At 41.1% G+C, this 21,928-nt stretch overlaps 1 protein-coding gene across 3 annotated transcripts in view; it reads left to right on the top strand.

Annotated features, from left to right (window-relative positions):
- nphp4 (nephronophthisis 4) overlaps positions 1-21,928 on the top strand; it is a 144,497-nt gene that overhangs the window by 56,673 nt on the left and 65,896 nt on the right. For all 3 annotated transcript variants that reach the window (XM_020051866.2, XM_020051867.2, XM_034295795.1), the window contains exons 9-10: positions 19,693-19,884; positions 20,067-20,217. In XM_020051866.2, coding sequence (XP_019907425.2) covers positions 19,693-19,884; positions 20,067-20,217 — 343 coding nt within the window. The remainder of the gene's footprint in view (positions 1-19,692; positions 19,885-20,066; positions 20,218-21,928) is intronic.

Raw genomic sequence — 21,928 nt, 5'->3', positions numbered from 1 at the left:
GGTGGAACATCTCACAACTAATTAGGTTAATTGTTTTTCAGTTGTATTTAAATTTCTCAGAGTGGCGGCGTTCACCACTCTGTGAAAAACCGTGTGGGCAAACAGTGCAACAATGTAAGAATAACGTTTCTCATCATAAAATTGCAAAGAGTTTGGAGAACTCTTCATCTACTTTACATGACGTCATTAAAAGAATTTGAGAATCCGGAGAAATCTCTGCACGCAAAAAACAATATTGGATGTCCCTGATCTTCGGGCCTTCAGGCGGCACTGCATTAAAAACAGACACCATTCTGTAGTGGAAATCACTGGATGTGCTCAGGAACACTTCCGAAAACAATTGTCTGTGAACACAGTACGTCGCTTCATTCACGAATGCAAGATAAATCTCTACTATGCAAAGGAGAAATCATGTATAAACAAGATCCAGAAAACATTTTCTGAGCCTGAGCTCATTTTAGATGGGCTGAGGCTGAGTGGAAAACTCTCCTTTGGTCTGATGAATCACATTTTGAAATTCTCTTTGGAAAGCATGGACGCTGCATCCTCTGGCCTAAAGAGGAGAGGGGCCATCTGACTTCTTATGAGAGCACCGTTCAAAAGCCAGCATCCGTGATGGTATGGGGGTGCATTAGTGCACATGTCATGGGTGACTTGCACATCTGTACTGAACAGTATATACAGGTTTTGGAGCAACATATGCTGCCATTCAGACATCTTTTTTAGGGAAGGCTTTGCTTCTTTCAGCAAGACAATGCCAAACCACATTCTGCACATATTACAACAGCATGGCTAAAAGAGTACTGGTGCTAAACTGGCCTGCCTGCTGTATAGACCTGTCACCCATTGAAAACATTTGGCACATTATGAAACGAAAAATAAAACGAAGGAGACCGCGAACTGTAAAGCAGCTGAAATCCTATATCAAACTGGAATTGGATTACATTCTCTTTTCAAAACTACAGCAATTGATCTCCTCAGGTCCCAAACGCTTATTGTTAAAAGAAGAGGTGATGCAACACAGTGGTAAAATTGCCCCTGTCCCAACTTTTTTGAAACCTGTTGCTTGCATCAAAATCAAAATGGGTATGTATTTTCCCCCACCAAAAAAAGAAACATACATTCTCAGTTTTAACATTTGGTATGTTGTCTTTGTACTATTTTCAATTCAATATAAGGATAAATGTTTTGCACATCATTTCATTCTGTTTTTTTGCATTTTACACAGCATCCTAACCATTGACAGGTCTAAAGTAGTGTAGATAGAGTATAGTATAATTTACATTTTTGGGTCACTTATACATTTCCTTGTTTTCCATGAAAACGTACATGAAATGAGCTTGAATAGGAAACATACTAAAATGAATAGGAAATAGTAATTGACAAGAAATATATATTTTTTTATTGAAATAATTAGTGTCATTCAAAGGTAATCTGATGAGATTTCACCCCATGCTTCCTGAAGCACCTCCCATAAATTGGATTGGCTTGATGGGCATTTCTCTCATACCATACGGTTTTCCAATCTTTCTCTGTGCAGTGTCAGTGTACTTTTGACCATCTTAATTTTATATTTTTCTTGCCCAGGTATGTATTTTTCTTTGAAACTCTGCCTAGAAGGCCAGCATTCTGGAGTCTCCTCTTCACTGTTGACGTTGAGACTGGTGTTTTGCGGGTACTATTTAATGAAACTGCCATTTGAGGACCTGTGAGGCATCTGTTTCTCAGGGAGATGTCTCACAACGTGACACTAGACTAATGTTTTTGTCCTCTTGCTCAGTTGTGCACCAGGGCCTCCCACTCTATACTGATTAAAGTCAAATTATCAGCACAACTACTACATCCCTGTATATAGTCAGTTGTCTGTGGTCTAACATTCTTACCAATGATGCAGTCACTATGTAAATACCCTTGTATACAGCTCCGGAAAGAGACCACAGTTTTTGAGTGAGGAACAGAAGGGTTAAAATTAAGAGACCGCAGCAAATTGAACACTTTTGTTCCTCACTCAAAACTTTCCTTTTCAACTTTTTTGGGAAGGAAAGAAAAAGGTACAGAGGTCTCTTATTTTTGTCCGGAGCTGTATATGCCCGTTTTGTGTTTTTTCCCTCACATATATATTTTTTTAAAAGACTAACCTTAACCTAGCCCTAATTCCTGACCCTAACCCCTAACACTAACCTTAACCTTGCTCTAACCCCAAGTCTAACCCTAAAGCCAAGTGTACGTTTTTCTCGCTACCTATTAAATTGATTTCCAAAAATAGCTTCTTTTAAAAAATAAAATGAGGACAGGGAAAATGTTCCCATTTACCTGTTTTACATACAGAATGGGGGAAAACATACTCCCCTTTTATATAGTAAAACCTGTTCTCTCTCGCACATGCACGCACGCGCACACACACAGACATACACACACACGCACCCGGCCCGAGAGCATGGGAGGGATTATCCCCTACCAATTCAAACCGTATGGAACGGGAAGCAGGCTCCATTTATCTACCGTGGTCACATGACTACTTCAGATAAATTGTGTTTTTTTAGAACGGCAAACTGGAAAAGAAAGAGTGTCGCTCGGAGAAGCACCGTCGGCATGGGGAGAGACAGAAATCGAGAGAGAACGAAATCAACATTCCAACATTAGAAATGATGCTGCAGACAGTATGGCAGTGAATTTGCCCAATTATTTGCGTTGGTGTGGTTTAGCATTAATGCAGAGTGTCGGGGTCGACATTCTTAGTGTCAGCCAATGTGCTGTCCCTCACACCATCCTGGACTAATGAGACACCAATTAAAACTGGAACAATAACAAGCAAGCCACTCCATCATGTACACAGTGTGCTGTTGGCATGCACTCACTCAGACTCACTGTCTGTGTCCTAAATGGCATTCTGTTCTTTATAGTGCAGCCATTTTAATATTGGCAAAAGGAGTGAACTTTACAAAGGGTAGGATGTAATTTGGGATGCGGTCCACTGACTGACGGCCATCCTTTGTTAACGTAAACAGGTTCTCCATTGATTTGCCCGCTTGGGTAATTCTTATTGGTTCGATAAATGATCAAAAGAGAGCGAGAGAGAGGTGTCTCATTACTGGGTATTATAAGTAAATTCATTGGCATGCTTTGTGAGAGACCACAGGCAAGAAATGGGCAATCACTATGAAGACAAGGCCAGGTAGTGTTGGGCCAGTAACCAAACGGTTGCTAGTTTAAACCTGGATCCATTGAGGTGCATAATGTTATTGTTCTGCACTTCAGCAAGACACTTTAACCTAATTGCTCTGGGGTCGCCTTTCCTAATGGCTGATCCCCTAGACGTGACCCTGCAGTGTACAATAGATGAAATAGGATCAAACATAAGCATCTACCTAATTCCTTCCTAATAACATTCAATCCGCTCCCCTCTTTCTTTGACAATGCAGAGTCTGTGATCCCCTCTACCTGGAGTATATCCTCCATGCGCCACTCAGCAGATGAGACCAGTACAAATGATGGGTGTTGTTGCCATCTCAACCCCTCTCCCAACAGCCCAGCAGCACCTCACCTCATTAATATTCCATGAGTTGAAAGATATTTTGCGAGAGGGAAGCGGGGAGCCTAATTGCGGTGGTGCAAAGTTATATTTAGAGTTCTTTCGAAGAAGCGTGTCATGATCCCTCTTAGGGTGAGTGATGAGGGGTGCAGCGAGATATTACCTCCCGACGACGCAGAGAGGAGGTGGGGGTCCGCGAGGGCGTAGTGTCCCACTCCAAGGCTCAGGGAGGTCTGGAATATTGATGGTCTATTACTATCTCTCCATCCACGTGGACAAAGGAAGGAGGGTCATCGCAGCAATGACCTGTGTATTGATAACAAGCTCATCAAATAGCCCATTCCTTATGTGATGTTGTTGCTAAAGGAAGTCTCTGTTCAATACACATCGCAAGCATTGTCATTCTTCAACGGTACATTGTAATGTGCTTCCTTCTATTTGATGGTGTCCTTTATTACTGTAATGCAATGACAGTGCCAACTTTACCGTTATGCTGGAATTTTCAGCCTTTTTGCGCAAGCCTCACATCTGCCTGTTCTTTTACTGCTTTCTATATTGGTGGTTTTTGTGCATTGCCAAATCCCCCAAATATGCTTTATTCATAAGTTGGTTCCTGGTATGACCCTGTTTGTGTTCTGCTTACCTTAGTAATTATATACAGTAAAATGACTTCTTACTGCTGACTACTGTTGTTTCTTTCCAATCTCATCACAATTCAGTATATCATAATTGAAAATCTCTATGCATTCCAAAACTAAAGTAAAAGTTTGCAGCGGAGCCTTATGTGCAGGAAGATTCTCCCGTGACGACGTGACATATGGATGACTTGAGTCAACCTTTAGTTTCCCCTAAAATGGAGTACTGTGTGAATGTTTTCCCTTTCTGACTTCTATCATGCTGTGGCTTTTTGCGGCCACTAGGTGGAGCTGTGTAGTGCAAATTCACGCATACGTGCATTTCCACTTTGCCTCTGTTTTAGTATGTGGTCTGGTTTTGCTGCCAAAGCTCTTGACTAAAATGTAATGGAATTCTTTCTTTGATATTTTCCTGAATTTGCAGAGAGGGTGTGATGGTAGTAAGGAGTAAACCACTTTTTAGAAATTCTCCCGGATGGTAAAACACTGCAATCGGTTACCAATAGCTCAAGTGACTCACGACCAGACTGCCACAGTTCACTGGCTCTTATCACCTCTAACACTGCATCTCTCACCAGCTGCATATTAAAAGCGAGTTGTCGCGAGGGTGCGGATGACGTCATTCATTTTGCAGTCAGTAATTTGGCCCGCATCGCCTGTCTTTCTTCCTCTCCACCCCAAAAAAATGTCATTGTGGTTCTCCTTGCAAAGTTTGCTCTGCTGGTTGCCTTTTTGCCCTGTACTTTCTTTTAAATGTTTTATTTTTAGTGCATGTCTTCTATATCTCCACCAGTGGATGGAGCATGTAAAAAGGGAAGTGAGAGGAAAAGCGACCGGCATCGGGAAGACGGGAGACAGTACAGCTAGGATCCTCCGGGCAAACTTCAGGTCAAACGGATCCACTGCCCACTTCCTGTCTGCTCTTCATCAAGGGGCCTGCATTAATCAGCAGTCCTCATCTGGCTCACTTGGCCTTAACAGCCTTCGTAGTCTTCAGACAGAGACACAGGCTGATGGTCCCCCTGCCACTACATCACTTAACCACCCAGGAGGAATGTCTGAGACACTGAGACTGTAGGAAAACAAGGAAAATATGTACAGAAAATGTCTTCCGGCCCTGCAATAATCCATAATTACCATCTGATAATGTATTATACTTTCTCCGCTACTATATTGTTCCTAAATTGCATATTTTATGTGCTGAATGACATGGAAAAACTGCGGTGACATGAGAAACTGCCAATAGCTACCAATTAGTTAACTATTGGCAAAACAATATCGTATCTTTTTTAAGCATACATGGCAAGTGAATCACAAATCTCTCATCCAAAAATCTCGCCGTCTAACTTCCAACCGGCTACTGAAAGTGCATGAAAATGCCCAGCATGGCTTATCAAATATTGTATGTCGTTTCAATACGATCATACTTGGACAGCTGCGCTGGAGGTTTTTGTCTACAGCGTAGCTGTAGTTTATGAATGGACAAGTGACAACTGAGGCAGTGCTGCGTCGACGGCTCCTAATTGTATTCTGTCGACACCAATTTGGCCCTGCTGTAATTCCCCACCCTGGCTCTGCTCCCTTCCATTGCCCCCTTTTGTCCAAGACAGTTAACTAAGGCACAGTTTGTCAATTGAGCCGTGCCGCACAGTCATATAAAGCCTAATGTAAGACGATGGCACATATAGTTGCCTGCTTCCCCCTGACAGGCACTAGCTCATTGCTAATGGAGGTTGGTCTGGGAGAAGGCAGACTCGCTGGCCATGTGTTCCTGTCCTTTTGCCAGGAAACTATTTGTCAGAAAAGTGTCACAGCTGCAGTCATCCAGGACATTGAAACGAGGAACAAGTGACTTCGCCGGGTCATTGACTGAGAGGCTGCAAGAGAACAGTTTTGGTGGCGTTTCATCCTCTTCTCCCCACCTCTTATTCTAACTGTTGTCTCGCTCACTGAGGCTAACGCCCAAATCATATCTCAGGAACAGTAATTAGTGGCTCCCCAAAGCTGTTCTGCTGCAGTGAACCGGGTGTCGGGAAAAGAAGGGGGCCTGGCTGTTGTGACATGTGGGCTGTTGAGAAACTGCTTTGTGTTGCGGAGGCTGAGAGCAGCTGAAAGCTAGCGTCTGGTAATGAATGTGCCACTAGTCAAATGTGATCCCAGGTGCCCTTTGACCATAGGCCAGGTGTGGTGGCTGGCACGCTTGATTACAGAACGTCTGAGGAAGTGTAACTATTAACATGTGACCTTTCTGATTCCTCCAAAAGCAATTTAAACATGAGCGCTGATTTGCCCTTTATGGAACACACGGCTGCACGTATGCATGCACACACACACGCACAGCCACACACACACACACAGACACAAATACACACAGACACAGACTCAAATACATACCGACACACACAGACACAAATACACACCGACACAAATACACACAGACACACACAGCAGGGGGCTCCTGAAGACAGTGACATTTGCATCAACTCCATCCAGGACATCAGATTGAAAGTAGTCATATTTGGCTCTGTTTGGGAATGCTAGATGGTATACAGCTATATGGGCACATTTCCTCTTGACCGCACTTAGTAACAGCTCTGATCTCTACTCAAGCATCAATTTTTTTGTATAATTTGTTTGGTTTCCTATTTCTCTCCGTATCTTTTCTTATACTTATATTTCTATATTACAAAAATGACCGCAAAGAGATAGAAAGTAAACAACAACAACATCAGCTCAGCAGCCCCTGTTTTGGCTGCCGTTGGTTGTTTAAATATGGTGGAGTGTAGTTGCTCCTCTGTGCCAAGTGCCGTACAGATGCTTGTTGTGATTTTAATTGGGTTGCAGTGCAGGTACACGTGTATGGATCGTTATGTGTGTTTTCTGTGACTTCCATTAAGAAGTTCTGTGTGTCCCCGTAGGCTTTAATGATGTTTGCTGAATGAAAACCTCTTGAAATCTCTCTGTTCATATGCTCATTAAAAAAGTGCCTCTTGCAAGAACCCCCTTACTGCCTTTGCCCCGTTATTTGGCAGGCTGGCTGTCTCTGTGAGATGCACGTCAAGAGTCCTCAAACTAGCATCTGCCCTAAAAAAGTTAGTTTTGTTTTGTTTTGTTCTGTCTCAAATGTCACACAAATGTTAATTAAATGTTAAACTAACATTGTCCACATAGTAATGTCATCAGGATTTTGAAAGGATATATTTAGCTGATTTAGCTGTTGCTGGAGGTCATTTCTCCCTGGGGAATTATCTCCTTTCTCACGCTGAGGGAAGCTGGTGGAAAAGAATGGCAGAGACCACAGGGCTGGAGACACAATGCTTTGCCTAATTAAAATGAATGTCATCTTCCCCCACTGAGAAGTGCATCAATCTCCCCTGATGGGCCTGGATTGAGTCTTACCCTGTCAGAGCCTGCCAGCATAGCCATCCTTCTCTAAGCGGGGACGTGCAGCATTGCAGAGGGAGAGAGGGAGGGGGGCAATGTTTGTGTGCCTAATGGATGCCGTGTGCCCAGGCCCTCGTTCCAAAGCCTGCTGTCAGGATTGTATAGGTTTGGACCTAGGCATGTCTGACGCATGGCTTGGTCCAAACGTCGGCTGTCAGGGGCTAACTGCCCCTCGGAGATGTTCACTGCTTATAAAACGACTGACAGTGAATCTAGTGAGAACAAATGCTGTCTTGGCAAGTTTGTCCAAGTGTTATTCTTGTCCAGTAGAAAAGTTGTTTTCTTCTCTTTTCCATTCTCTTTTCCAACCTTGGTATTTTCACCTTTTTCGTTTTCCTCTAACTGTATATTACCAGGGAAATAAAGGATTGTGTCAATAATGTCCTTTTTACTACCCTTGAGTTATCTTTTGTACACCATGTTTATGAAAAAAATTGAAGTGTAACATTATTTTGGCTCCAATGGGCAGTGCACAATTGGTCTTGCAGAAGTGTGTATTATGATTGCAGTTAGATGAACTGTTGATGAATGTTTTGTCAAGATAGCCTGCTTTAGTTAGCGTCACATTCCAGCTCAGGCTTCATCTTTCTTTCTGTTTACTATCCCTTTAAAGCAAGTTATCCAGCTTTCAAAAAAAGCACAAAAACTGACTGTGCTTGGCTGTTTTGATTATTCTTGCCTTAAGGGAGAGACAATTGTTATACGATGAACAGGGCTGCTGTATTGTGAAATAAAAGGGCCTTGTTTTACAGGAGTTCAGTTGATGGATCAAAGTCTTTTTTGCCACAGTACCCTTGCAGACTTGGGTTGACATAAAGTCTGTTTGTCTATCCTATTAAATAGACCTTAGCTGTTTTTTTTTTTTTATTTGGCAGGAGGCAGTGATAAGTACTAACATTTTCAATAATTCCACACACTCATTCAGTCATATGTGCTAAATTACACAGAAAAGTAGGATTGTGAATACAGATTCTTCATAGTTGTGGTTTATATGTTTAACCTGAGGGGTGATCACCTGCTTTGTTGTGACAAGGCCTTTACCCTCTGTTATTAAATCAATGTGTTGCTTTTAGGGCTGGGCAAAAATTCATTATATATTTATATCGTTATAATTAAATTAAATAATTAAATAAAGAAATAAGGATAAGGATGAATTAAATAAGGATGTCATTTGGGAATCTTGAATATATATATATATATATATATATAGTGAGTTTTGTTAAGAAAACCTGTTGGAAAGACCAATAGAAAGATCTTCCATCCACTGGCCTGCGCTGGAATTCGCGACAATATCAACAACTGTAATTAGCAAGTAACCAACACTGAGTTTTCTTTGGACAGTAATATAATTTGCTTGCTTTTATAGCAGAATAGTATTACCTTGTAGCCTACCGTGTGGCACTGTGGTCTAAGGGGCTACATTTTAGTGTAGATTCAATATTATTATATTATAGTTATGCAAGCAATTCACTCTCCATGAACATTCTAACACATTCTGTCATTATCAAATTTTTAATGTGAAACATTAAGAGCACAGACACAGATAAAGCCTAGTCTAGGACAAAAAAAAAACAAGCTCAATGGAGTTTTCTATTGAACTCGATTTTTTTGTCATATACTAGGCTTAATTTGTGTCTCCGAAACCGGCCCTAAATGTATTTTAACATACAAAGTATTGGATTGATAAAACAGTCATCTTTCTCAAAGCTAATGATCTTTGCAAGATTTATTTGGTTCTAAAACTCACAATACTTTTACTAAGGCTAAATATAGTTTACTGTGACTTAATCTGCCTTTTGCATATTAGTTTTGATGTATAAATTACCATTGAAATGTACCTGCTGAAAAGTGTCCAAATGTAAGTTTATCGGCTCTCAGTATCTGTGGCCAAAATAAGTGAAACTCTTAAGGGTGTGCAACTTCTCTCAATCCCAGTCTGTAGTGCCCAAATTACTATCTTCCTGCAGCATTGCCAAATACTCTGGAACCACTCATGTTTCAGTACCCCACCAGCAACTCTATGGATTGTCATTGCACTGCATACTGCTATTTACAACCTGGACCCCTACTGTACGTGTGAATGATATCCAACTGTTCTTCACTCTCAAGCTTGTTCATTACTAAGTTCAAGACCTTGCTAGCTATTTTCGTACCACCATGGAGCGATTTCTTTTAAGAGCATTCATAACAATGACATGAAGTGACCAAGTGACAGGTGCAACCCATGAATTCCACAATGAATTGATTTGGGTAACATTTTCCAGCTTAATGAACTGTCCTATTGGGAGGGAACACATATTGACCTCTTTCAGCAGATGGATGAAAATGTTAGTGGTTTAGTATTGTTTGTTAATGATGTTGGTGCGCGTTTCCTCACTTTCTCCCGAGCTGCTAGTTGTGGAGAATAGGTAGTGGAATGCTCTTGGCCGGTTCCTGTCACAGAGTATTGGTTGAAATAATGACTACAACCACCCTACAGACTGCAGTAAAAGTAATAACTGTCAGACTCACTCTCCCATCAATGCCCACATCCCTCTAATTTAGGATTCATTTCCACTGCTTTCTAAAAAGCCCTAAGTTGTTGAAAGGCAGGCTAGTTTTTTGTGAATCTCTCAAAGCCTGAACCGGAACCAACCACATATCTCTAACAGTCTCTTTGCACTGACTTCAATACTTATTACGTATCCATCAACTCACTCAAACATTCTAGCTCACACGCTGACTCATTAGCTGAACACACACAATTGTAGTGCTATACCTTTGAGGCCCTTTTGCAATAGATGCATAGTTAACCACATCTCTCATAGTTAACCACATCACATCTCTCCCCACTTCTCTCCCCAATTTTTGTTACCTACATTCAGGTGTACGATAGCATCAAAATGCTAAGGTCAAAGATTTCAGCCTACACAAACCATGTTGTAAGTGTTTGCATGTAGAAAATGGACCACCTCATTCACACAACTATACTATTAAGTGCTCGGTCCAGGTGGAGCTCAAGCTTGTGTTTGAAATGCATGTGTGCTTATAAGCGATTTGGCAAAGAAAGACATCCTCCCAATGTGTTTTACGGAATCTTTAGATTAAGGGCCATTCAGTTGGGATGCTGTTCTTAAAATAACTTATTAATTACAATAATGTACATCATTGAGTGGAGACTGTAAAGGCACATGTAGTTGAGAAGAAACAAAACAGTTAATATATTGGAAATAGGCACATTGAAATATCCAGCTTGTCCTTGTTATTACACTGTATCTTTATGTTATTGCAATGATTTACAATAATTGGTGGTGTACACCATATGTAACTTGTGCATACAACAAAGAAACTTGACTTGAGGTTGTGTGTCTTCATGTATATTTTTTACGGGAAGTTTCTATAAAGTTTTGAATATATGTAGAATTCAGTACATTTACCTTGTTTAAGAACAGCTCTGAATTGGCCATTGTTTCCGTACTTGAGAAAATGACGTTGATACCAAATTTTTATGCAATAATAGTTCTCTAACTCTCAGACTTTGAATATTTTGTGGCCCCTGGTAACAGACATGAGATCTATATCTTTACCCAATTTCATATATATATAATTTGACAATTAAATATATATGAAATGTATTTGTCTGTAGCTGCCATAACATTGCATTTTGCTTGACTAAACAAGCTTGATGGATTCTTCTACCCCAAAAATGATTTGCAATTTTCAGCAATTATGTGTGCACTGACATCGCTTGCTATTATTGTTCTCTGTATAACTTTATGAAAAAGTTTCCCTCTTTCGTGTCTTTGCCTCTGGCAAACCCTTCTCAGTTTTTCTCTCTCATCTCCACTGTTGTTGCATTACCATATTCGTGTTTGCTCTCAGAATGAAATTTAATGACACTTTCTTTAAATATACATACAATTTTTTACTATTATTTTTTAAATATCAGAAGAATGTTTTTACATTGGTATCTGAAGGGATGTTTTTTCAAAGCTATAATTGTCGCACACATTTACATAATGTAGAGCTATAGGAAATATATTTTGGATTAGTTCAAATGTTTGTCTGAAGTTTTGTATGGGTGAAATACCAATGTTCATATAATCATCTTGGGATCTGATGGCACTGAGATCAGATTCCAGGTTGCTTGGTTGTCATGACTGGTGGGTCACTATACTGTAGCTGAATTAGACTCACTGAGTCACTGCCCCTGAGATTAGACATGTCATCTACTCATTTGCGTTGTATTAAGATTGGTTACCCAAAAGTTAAATCTTGCTTTCCTTCTGGGTGGAACACTGTTAAACAATTGTAATTACTGTTGTGCAAAGGACGGAAAGTCCTTCCTCACAAAAGGATGCTTATTGCCAAACCCCTAATTTCTGCTAATTTCAGCTGTATTTATCAAGTACAAAAAGGTCATTTTTGCTTTCATGAATATTTACAATGTAGTTAATTTTGACAAACTGTTTAGCATTTGATTATGGGCTTTAAATTACTGCCCTGACTTTTGAGCACTTTTTTCAAAATATTGACAATTTGTCAAAATATTGACAAAAACCAGAAACCAGTAGTACTGCAGTTATAATCACTTAATTCTGTGGGAATTATCATTTTTGCTTATTTTTGGCATTGAATGTAGTCACATTTTTAACCAGAACCTAATATTACATCAAATGGAACCTGAACAAACAACACACAATCTTGATACTTATTTCATTTATTTATTTAGGAGGTTATGTCATTATAAAGTAAGTCATTGCCCTCTTAGACAAAAAAGATTATGCCACATTAAGCGGCATTGACTGCAACCAAACCCATCCTGTACTTATCAGTCTCTCACAGCACTGTGGAGAACTTTAGGCCCACTCCTCCAAGCAAAACATTTTTTTTTAAATTTAGGATACTTGTTTCACGTCCTGCCACAACTTCTTAAATCTGGACTTTGACTAGGCTATTCCAATACTTATTTTGTCTTGTTTCATGTTCTGCCACAACAACTTCTTAAATCTGGACATTGACTGGGCTATTCCAAAACTTCAAATGTCTTGTTTCATGTCCTGTGTTCATGTTGCCAGAAAATCATCTAGGTGCCTTTTGTTAACATTTAGATGTGACATTGGTGAATTTTTTTTCATTTGGTCTCCCTCTATATTACTACAGTTCTGAAAAAGTGGACAAAATTAATTGTGACACAGTGCAGAGGATCAAATACCTTGTCATACCACAGTATATCCAAGGCGGCAGTCTTGGACTTACTAAGACGCCCTACCAAATGATCCTCCCAAGCCATCACCATTAAGCTGCTACATGGCATAATGTTGAGCTCCCACTACTAGGTAATTGTCATTTTACCACAGTCATTCAGCTTGGTTATGGGAGGTTTTTAATCAGACAGCAAACAATATTCTAAATCCATTAAATATGGATCTGCATCTTGACCGAGTCGCAGAGCAAGAGCTATGGCCTTCCAAAGTGAAATGTGTGTTGCTTTAGAAAGATCTCTGATGTCATTAATGACACATGATGATGAGAATTATTTCTGTGATCTTGGGTTCAGATGAGTCTCTCGGCTCCCTCAAAGTGAGTTAAAACACATCTGTCTGACCTTTTCTCTTTCAATAACGTGGGAACAAACCGGTTCTTATTGTTATGTTGACGGATGGAGAGGCAGGACACAAGCACATGGAGAATGGAGGGAATTTAATAAATGATATATACCAGACAAAAATAAAGCAAAACATGGAACAACGTTACATTAGGGTAAAACCAATACAAGGACCGGCAGGATACAATGGGGGAGCAGGAACTTAAATAGGGTCCGTGATGAAGGAGAACAGGTGCGGGCAGTAATGAACAAAAACAGATGTCCGTGTTGAAGTGAGGGAGAGGGGGCATTGGATTCACTGGCAGGGCTGGCTGCCATGCCTAAACGTGACGCTTATAATGCATTTTGTCGATGTATTTTGGGTGCGTTTTATGTTAAGGAAGTTTTGCCTAATATGGGAAATTCTGAGAGCGCCTGTCAAAATGGTGGACTTCTGCGTGACTTTGACACTTTGTGTTCAGAAGTGATAACAGAGATGACAATCTGGAAAGTAAGAACTACTCAAGACACGTTTGACTATCTGGCAATAACAGATAACAGAGCTGGCATTTATCTGAATCACTACTATTAAGATGCTGTTATTATATGTCAGAATTATGTGTTTAAGGGCTTCGTTCAGTAATTGTTGAGGAAAAAAACAGTCTAAATGGTTTTATTTTTATCCAAAGGGAAATTTCTGATATTGCCTGGACAGAAGTTGAATTTATTGTGTATTCTGTCCTGCCTACCTATGATTTATTACTTTAGTCTGAGGTTGACCAGCTTATTAATCGATTCAGCGAAACTCTGCAGTGGGTCCACTGTAGATGATTTAAAGCACCAGACATTTTCAGTTTTTTTTCCAGGGATGGCTGTTTTCAGAGTGCAATAGAAGCGCCACGGGACTCATTGTAAATCATGTTTAAGCACAACAAATCTGCTCCTAAATTGCATACGTGACTGTTCTCAGGTGATGGTGGAGATTTATCACTTCCATTTAGACCTACAGTACAGTAGAAAAGGGCAGTCTGGGAAGGCTGTGTGCATGTGTGTTTAAACATAACAAAGGCTTGTATTATAATATTCAAGGAGCTATGTAAGGAAAAGATAAACAATGTACTTGACTCCACCTTATATTAAATTAGATTGTGTACTGAATCTTTATTTATAATCCAAACAAAAACAGGACTCCATTTTATATTTGTATTACTGCCGTTTTGGGTGTGAGCCTGCATGGGGTCAATGACAAACAGGTAGTACAATATTTGTGAATAGTATAGTAAGTAAAAATCTATTAATATAAAAAAATTTACTTCACAGCATTCATATAACATGGTATACAGTATATTGTTGTCTACATAAATCTCTTTATTGTTCAGTTTGCAAATATTTCTTCTCCTTTCTGTTTCCTTGTGTATAAGCAGTTTGTTTGTCCCATGTTTCATTAGCTGAAATAAATTATCCCAGAAATGTTCCATACACACTAAATGCTTATTTCTCACAAATGTGTTTACATCAGCATTGTTTCCACTACTTTTTCTCCTGTGCTAGCATTTGTCCTTTTCCAAGATTGTCTTGACAATTGTGGCATATCAAAAAGGCTAATAACTGTATTATTATTACACAGGGGCACCTTGTGCTTGGACAACAAAAAGAGTTTGTCAATGCCCTAGATTTGTAACGTACCAGTTTGCCAGAATTGGAGATATGGAAAATGTTCTGGGTGTAGACGGTCCAAATTCTTCCTAGAGCTGACCCCCCATCCAAATTGACCAACAGAGAAAAGGGCCTTGGTCAGGAAGGTGACCAAGAACCTGGTGAGTTCCTGTGTGGAGATGGGAGAACCATTTCAGAAGGACAACCTTCTCTGCAGCACTCCACCATTAAGGCATTTTTGTTAGAGTGGCCAACCTTGTTCTGTCTGTGATTATAATATTCAATGGTTCTAAGAAGCAGGAACTTAAATTGAATTAATGGAGGAAAGTGAAGTTAAAGAATATGATGGATCGTATGAATTGGAGGTGCACTATGTACGTTTTTACGCCACCTGTTGGCAGTGAGTTTAAAATTGGTTCTATAACTCCATTAGGATCTGACACTACCATTACGAACTATGAGCATACTGAGCGGTCTGAAGCAGTGTCGCTAATCTAAATGATGTCGATGCTGGGGCAAAGAACAGAGACGTTAGTTTTAGATGGGGTCGAAGTTGATGGGTCCATAACTACGGAACAGAATCATTTAGATTAGATTCAATTTTATTGTCATTGAACAGTACGAGTACAGTACAACGAAATGCAGTTAGCAAATAAAAAAGGGCAGGAAATTTACAAATATTAAGTAAAGTGTCTGCTACAAGTGGAATGGATAGATGTGCAATGAAGGCAAATAGAGTGCAAAATGGTACCTCTAAATGAGCAATGAAGGCAACTAGGGAAGGGCAGAAAATGTACAAATAAAGTATTATGTATTTGTATGTGCAAGTGGGAATGAATAGTTGTGCGATGAGACAAATGCAAGTACAAAAGTTGGAGGTGTAAGGTAGTCTGTACAACTGAAATGCAGGGACAGCAGCAATGAGGTTTCCGAGGTGGACAAGCAGTACAAGAAGAGTAGTGCAACAAGGTTCCTTAGAGGCAGGTGGGCGGGTGGGTATGGTTAGTGATGAGATGGGTCACAGAGTTCAGCAGAGTTACAGTAGATGGGAAGAAGCTATACTGCAGTGGGAACAAAGTGACCTGTACCACCTGCCTGATGGTAGGAGGGCAAAGAGTTTGTGGCTTGGATGTGATGGGTGAAGGGTGTCTGATGACACCACATGCCCTGCGCAGACACCACTTGCGCTGAAGATCCATGATGGCTGGGAGCTGGGCACCAGTGATGTTCTGGGCGTTCTTCAACCTCCTCAAAAGGTACAGGCACCGCTGTGCCTTTTTGACCGGTGTTGAGGTGTTGAGGGTCCAGCAGAGGTCCTTGGAGATGTGGACACCCAGGAATTTGATGCTGGACAAGGTCCACTTCAATACCATTGATGAGAACTGGGGAATGACTGCAGCCTTTAGGCTTCCTATAATCCACAATGTGCTCCTTGGTGTTCTTTGCATTGAGGGCCAGGTTGTTGTCAGCGCACCATGCCGCCAGGCGCTTGACCTCCTCCCTGTAGGCAGACTCGTCATTGTCACTGATTTGGCCTACCACTGTGGTGTCGTCTGCGAACTTGACAATGGTGGTGGAACTGTGTACAGGAACAGAGTCGTGGGTGAAGAGGGAGTACAGGAGGGGGCTCAGCATGTAGCCTTGTCGAACACCAGTGTTCAGGATCAGGGTGGAAGAGGTGAAGTTGTCTAACCTGACAGACTGGGGTGCAGAGAGGGGCAAAGTCTAGCTGCAGAGAGGGGTTCAATCCCCAGGTCTTGGCGTTTTTTAACCAGCCTAGAGGGGATGATCATGTTGAATGCTGAGCTAAAGTCTATGAATAGCATTCTCACAGAACTAGTCTTTTTCAAAGCACTTCATGATCATGGGGGTGAGTGCGACAGGTCGGAGGTCATTCAAGCTAGATGCAGTCGACTGTTTCGGCACTGGCACAATTGCCGTGGTCTTGAAGCACATTGGAACAACCACCTGGGCCATTGACAGGTTGAAAATGTCAGTAAAGACCTCAGCCAGCTGCCCAGCACATGCTTTGAGCACACGCCCGGGGACGCCATCAGGACCGGCAGCGTTGCGTGCATTCATCCTGCTCAGTGCAACAACACATCTAGTGGGTGGGTGGGTGGGGGGGGGGTTGTCTGGAAGGAGTTCAGCTTTGATGGCTGGCTCTTTGTTGTCCCTGTCCCTGAAGCGGGCGTAGAACTGTTTATTCATCGGTGAAGGAGACATCGCTGGGTGTGGGGGTAGGCTTCTTTGGCCAGTAGTCTGTGATGGCTTGGATGCCCTGCCACATGCATCAGGGTTTGGAGTTGTTATTGAAGTACTCCTCAATCCACAGTTTCTGGTCATTTTTTGCCATCTTGCTGCACAATTTTCAGTTTGGCCCTGGATGAGCTGTCGGCCTCCGCATCGCTGTATCTGAAAGCATCATCATAGGCCTTTAGCAGTTGTCGGTCCTTTCTGTTCATCCATGGCTTCTGGTTGGGGAGGGTCTTTATTTGTTTTTGGGTGGTGTAACTGGTGCTGTAGAAGTGAGTCTGACCCCTCTGGCCACACTTTGACTGTCATGGTTTCACATGTTTAATGAGGGGTAAACACTTCGGGGGTGGGAACAGTAAAAGAGGATCTGTACCATGTGGGGGAGGGGAATGCTTTTGTAAGCCTCCAGATTGTTTGTGTACACATGGTCTAGTGTATTGTCTCCTCTTGTGGGGCATGAGACATTTTGGTTGAATTTGTAAAAAACTGTTTTTATATTTGAATGGTTGAATTCACCTGCGATCCACAAAAACACCATCCGGGTGTTCCGTCTGCTGTTTGCTAATGGCAGCCTGCAGTTCTTTCAATGCTACTTTAGCATTAGCATCCAGGTGTATGTAGACTGCAATAAAAACAATAGATGTAAATAAAAAGGCCTGCATCTAATCATCAGGTACTCCAGATTGGTTGAGCAGTGACTCCTGGTAAAGTAAGTGTTTCTACACCATGTTTTGTTTACATAAATGCACAGCCCACCTTCTCTGGTCTTGCCGGAGTCCTCTACTGTCCGATCAGCTCTAAAGACATTGCGCCCTTTGTTATGTAAATGTATTGAACTGATGTATTCTTATCGATTAATGTATTGAGTCCCCATGTTTAGATAAGAAAAGGAATGTCGGTTGTGCTGTGGTAAAGGAAGTATGAGGTGCTGAGGTAAACGTAAATCTTTAGCAGGATGGGGGTAGATGCAGATCAATGGGTCTTAGGACAGGATAGAGAAAGATACACAACAGACAATTGCCATCACACCTTCCAGCTTGATTACGTTTTGTCCATTTGGTTCGCCAGTGATGGTACGTTAGCTAGGAATTGGACAGGCAGTGAAGGCCGTTGGGGGGCTTGCATTAGCCTAGCACGGAAGCCTCTCCAGTGGAAGTTGTCAAAAACTCTTTCTTTGCATTGTGCTTCTATGTCCAGGAATTATTGTCGACTGTATAGTGTGTGCTTTGGTGTTTTTTAATGTTAACCAGAGATGGGGAGAAGTCACACATGGTCAAGTCCAAGCAAGTCTCAAGTCTTAACCATCAAGTCTCGAGTCAAGTCTCAAGTCACAGTTCAGATAAATCAAGCAAGTCAAGTCAAGTCAAGGGTTCACCCTAAGCAAGTCAAGTCGAGTCCTTATAAGTTTCAAGTCAAGTCAAGTCACAGTACTAAAGAGATGAACACACACACTGTCCTCTGTTTCTGACGTGCGCTCGGTGCGAAGCTCGATTTCAAAATCAAATATTTTTCTCCCACGCGGTACTATTTTTTGGGGGGACGAAGCAGAGGGATCTTGAATCAGCCTGAAGGGGCTGTATTCGCTATAACAACCGCCTCGCTATACCTTAGCCGGCTTATTACATGGCTACCTACCAAATAAATCAATAATTTTACACAAAATATTGATTTCAAAAGGAATTTATTGATTTAAAAACGATTGTATTGCTTCCTCTAAAGAAAATCACATTTCTAACAAGAAAAAAAAAAAACATAATATGCAACCAAGGCCGAATTATGACAAACAAAAGATTAATTCATTACATTAGTAACTTCATCGTTATAGATCTTAGTGAAACTGAATACTTTCTTACCTTTCCTTGTGGTTCTTAAAATGACGAATGACATTTGACGTTGTAGTTGTCATGTCAGATACTCTTGTGTTGCATATTTTGCATCTGGCAAATCTTTTTTTATTCACACGGTCCAGTTCAAAGTCCTTGTATCCAAACGATACTATTTGTGGAGCTTGACTATCGTTACTGTCTGCCATGTTTGGCGCGGTTTGAATTGTGCAGCGTTAAAGGCACATACGCTGATTAGTGGTCCTGATTAGTGGTGCTGATGTCACAACATATAAAATAATTGTTTATTATAAGTTCAAGTCATTGTCGAGTCTTCCACTTCAAGTCAAGTCAAGTCTCAAGTAACTTGTTCTCAAGTCAAAGTCAAGTCACTTTCATACTTTAATCAAGCAAGTCACAAGTCCTGAAAATTGTGACTCGAGTCAGACTCGAGTCAAGTCATGTGACTCGAGTCCGCCACCTCTGATGTTAACTGATTTCAGGGTTATTATCGGATACTTTAAATGGAAAATGCTGCATGGGGCACCTTTTAATGAATGTTTTTTGCTGGTGACCGTTTTGGCTTTTGGAGCTATATGTATGTATGCAGGTGGGTCCACGAAAACGGGTGGTTCATGGAACAGATGTAGCCAATGTGGTCCGCACTAGTATATACAGAATCTGGAAATGTCCTCTCTCTGCTTCTTCCTGTGGTGCATCATACTACAAAAATTTTCCATGTCTTTAAAGTTTGTACTGACTTTTTTGTTTGTTCTACAGATCTCCTTGACTTCCACAAGTCCACGAACAGCCTTCATGCAGTGCCTCCGTTGGGGGGTGTGGTGCCCCTTCCAGGAGTGGGGAACACTGAGGGCCAAAGAAGTGAAGCTTAGCCTACAGGGCGGTACTGAACCCAACCCGTATGGAGTCATGGCTTACACATCTTCATCCAACATTGCAAATCCTGCCCAGGTAATACATCCATTTCAAAATTTGCCAACATTTTATTTATTAGAAGAGATGGCACTCATTTGGCATGCTGCCACATACTTATTTTTCTTTTTGTCTTATATTCGTTTCTGTCTCTCTTGCTGTGCCTCTTTCTCACTCTACATGTTTCCCTTTTTCTCTGTCTCCCTGATCCTCACTCGGAGGTGGGGGATGAGAGGGATGTGGTCAGGTTTTGTCTGTCATCCAGGTCATTACAGAAGGTTGTGTCTAGCCCGGCTTTGTCTCTGAGGAAGACAAGGACAGGACTGCAGGAGATAGCAGCACAGCAGGGGAACACTTCTTCACTTTCACCAGGTACATATATTCAGAGGTATCGGGATTGGGCCCGTCTACAACAAAATCTGATGATATTAAAAGGATCTAATTGACAAAAACTATGAATTGTTTTTGAAAAGAACGCTTTTTTGGTATCCCTCTTCTTAGTATCGTTTATTAGCTGTAAATTAAACTTAGTCTGAATCAATAGCAGAGCACAATACATGTCAACATTGTTACATTTCAGATTCCTGAAAGGTAACTGATATCGGCCATTTGGTTATTGAAATACATATTAATGAAATTCCAAGAACTGCTGTGCAATCTGTAGGTATTTTGATAGTGTCACAGACTGTCAGCTTGAATTTGAGCGTATTTACATCCATAAATTAGGAATTACAGCTTTATTTACATAGTCCCCCTATTTTTGGGGACCAAAAGTAATTGGACAAATTAACATAAGAGTAAATTAATTTGCCATATTTTTGGTTGATTGTCTAAAGTCACCAGAAGCTGGGTATTATGCCGGGGATGCTCTGCCAGGCCTGTACAGCAGCTGTCTAATTCTTGTTTGTTTTAGTTCATTTTTCATTCTGTTTTCAGCAAGTGAAACAATTGGATTCAGGTCTGGTGATTGACCACTTTTTGGCACAAACATTTTAATGTCTCCCTATACATTCAGTGCCCTAAAATAGAGGGAATATGTTTAAAAAGTATTGTATTTTTTTTAAGTTTGAACCCACTGTATACCCAAATTCCATCAAATTGAATGGGCACTGTGTAGAATCCAACCTCTATGATAACCTGCGTTCTCATCTCCTGTTATTGAACAAGACCGGAATAGTTTCAACCAGTTTAGGGTGGGAGGCATACTGTAGTACTGCTAGTGTCTATAGGGTGTATGATTTGCGCCATGATCTTTTGCAATGGGAGGGGAATTCAGTGAGCAAAACATTTCAATTGGTGAGTAAAACTGATTTACATACACTCACCAAAGAGGTTATTAGGAACACCTGTTAAATTTCTCATTAATGCAATTATCTAATCAACCAATCACATGGCAGTTGCTTCAATGCATTTAGGGGTGTGGTCCTGGTCAAGACAATCTCCTGAACTCCAAACTGAATGTCAGAATGGGAAAGAAAAAAGAGGCTACAATTTGCACGAGCTCACCAAAATTGGACAGTTGAAGACAGGAAGAATGTTGCCTGGTCTGATGAGCCTCGATTTCTGTTGAGACATTCAGATGGTAGAGTCAGAATTTGGCGTAAACAGAATGAGAACATGGATCCATCATGCCTTGTTACCACTGTGCAGGCTGGTGGTGGTGGTGTAATGGTGTGGGGGATGTTTTCTTGGCACACTTTAGGTCCCTTAGTGCCAATTGGGCATCGTTTAAATGCCACGGCCTACCTGAGCATTGTTTCTGACCATGTCCATCCCTTTATGACCACCATGTACCCATCCTCTGATGGCTACTTCCAGCAGAATAATGCACCATGTCACAAAGCTTGAATCATTTCAAATTGGTTTCTTGAACATGACAATGAGTTCACTGTACTGAAATGGCCCCCACAGTCACCAGATCTCAACCCAATAGAGCATCTTTGGGATGTGGTGGAACGGGAGCTTCGTGCCCTGGATGTGCATCCCACAAATCTCCATCAACTGCAAGATGCTATCCTATCAATATGGGCCAACATTTCTAAAGAATGCTTTCAGCACCTTGTTGAATCAATGCCACGTAGAA

Source organism: Esox lucius, chromosome 12 (genome assembly GCF_011004845.1).
Source record: "Esox lucius isolate fEsoLuc1 chromosome 12, fEsoLuc1.pri, whole genome shotgun sequence".
Classification (NCBI taxonomy): Eukaryota; Metazoa; Chordata; class Actinopteri; order Esociformes; family Esocidae; genus Esox; species Esox lucius.
The sequence above is the reverse complement of the archived record's forward strand: the minus strand, read 5'-3'. Positions and strand labels throughout refer to the sequence as shown.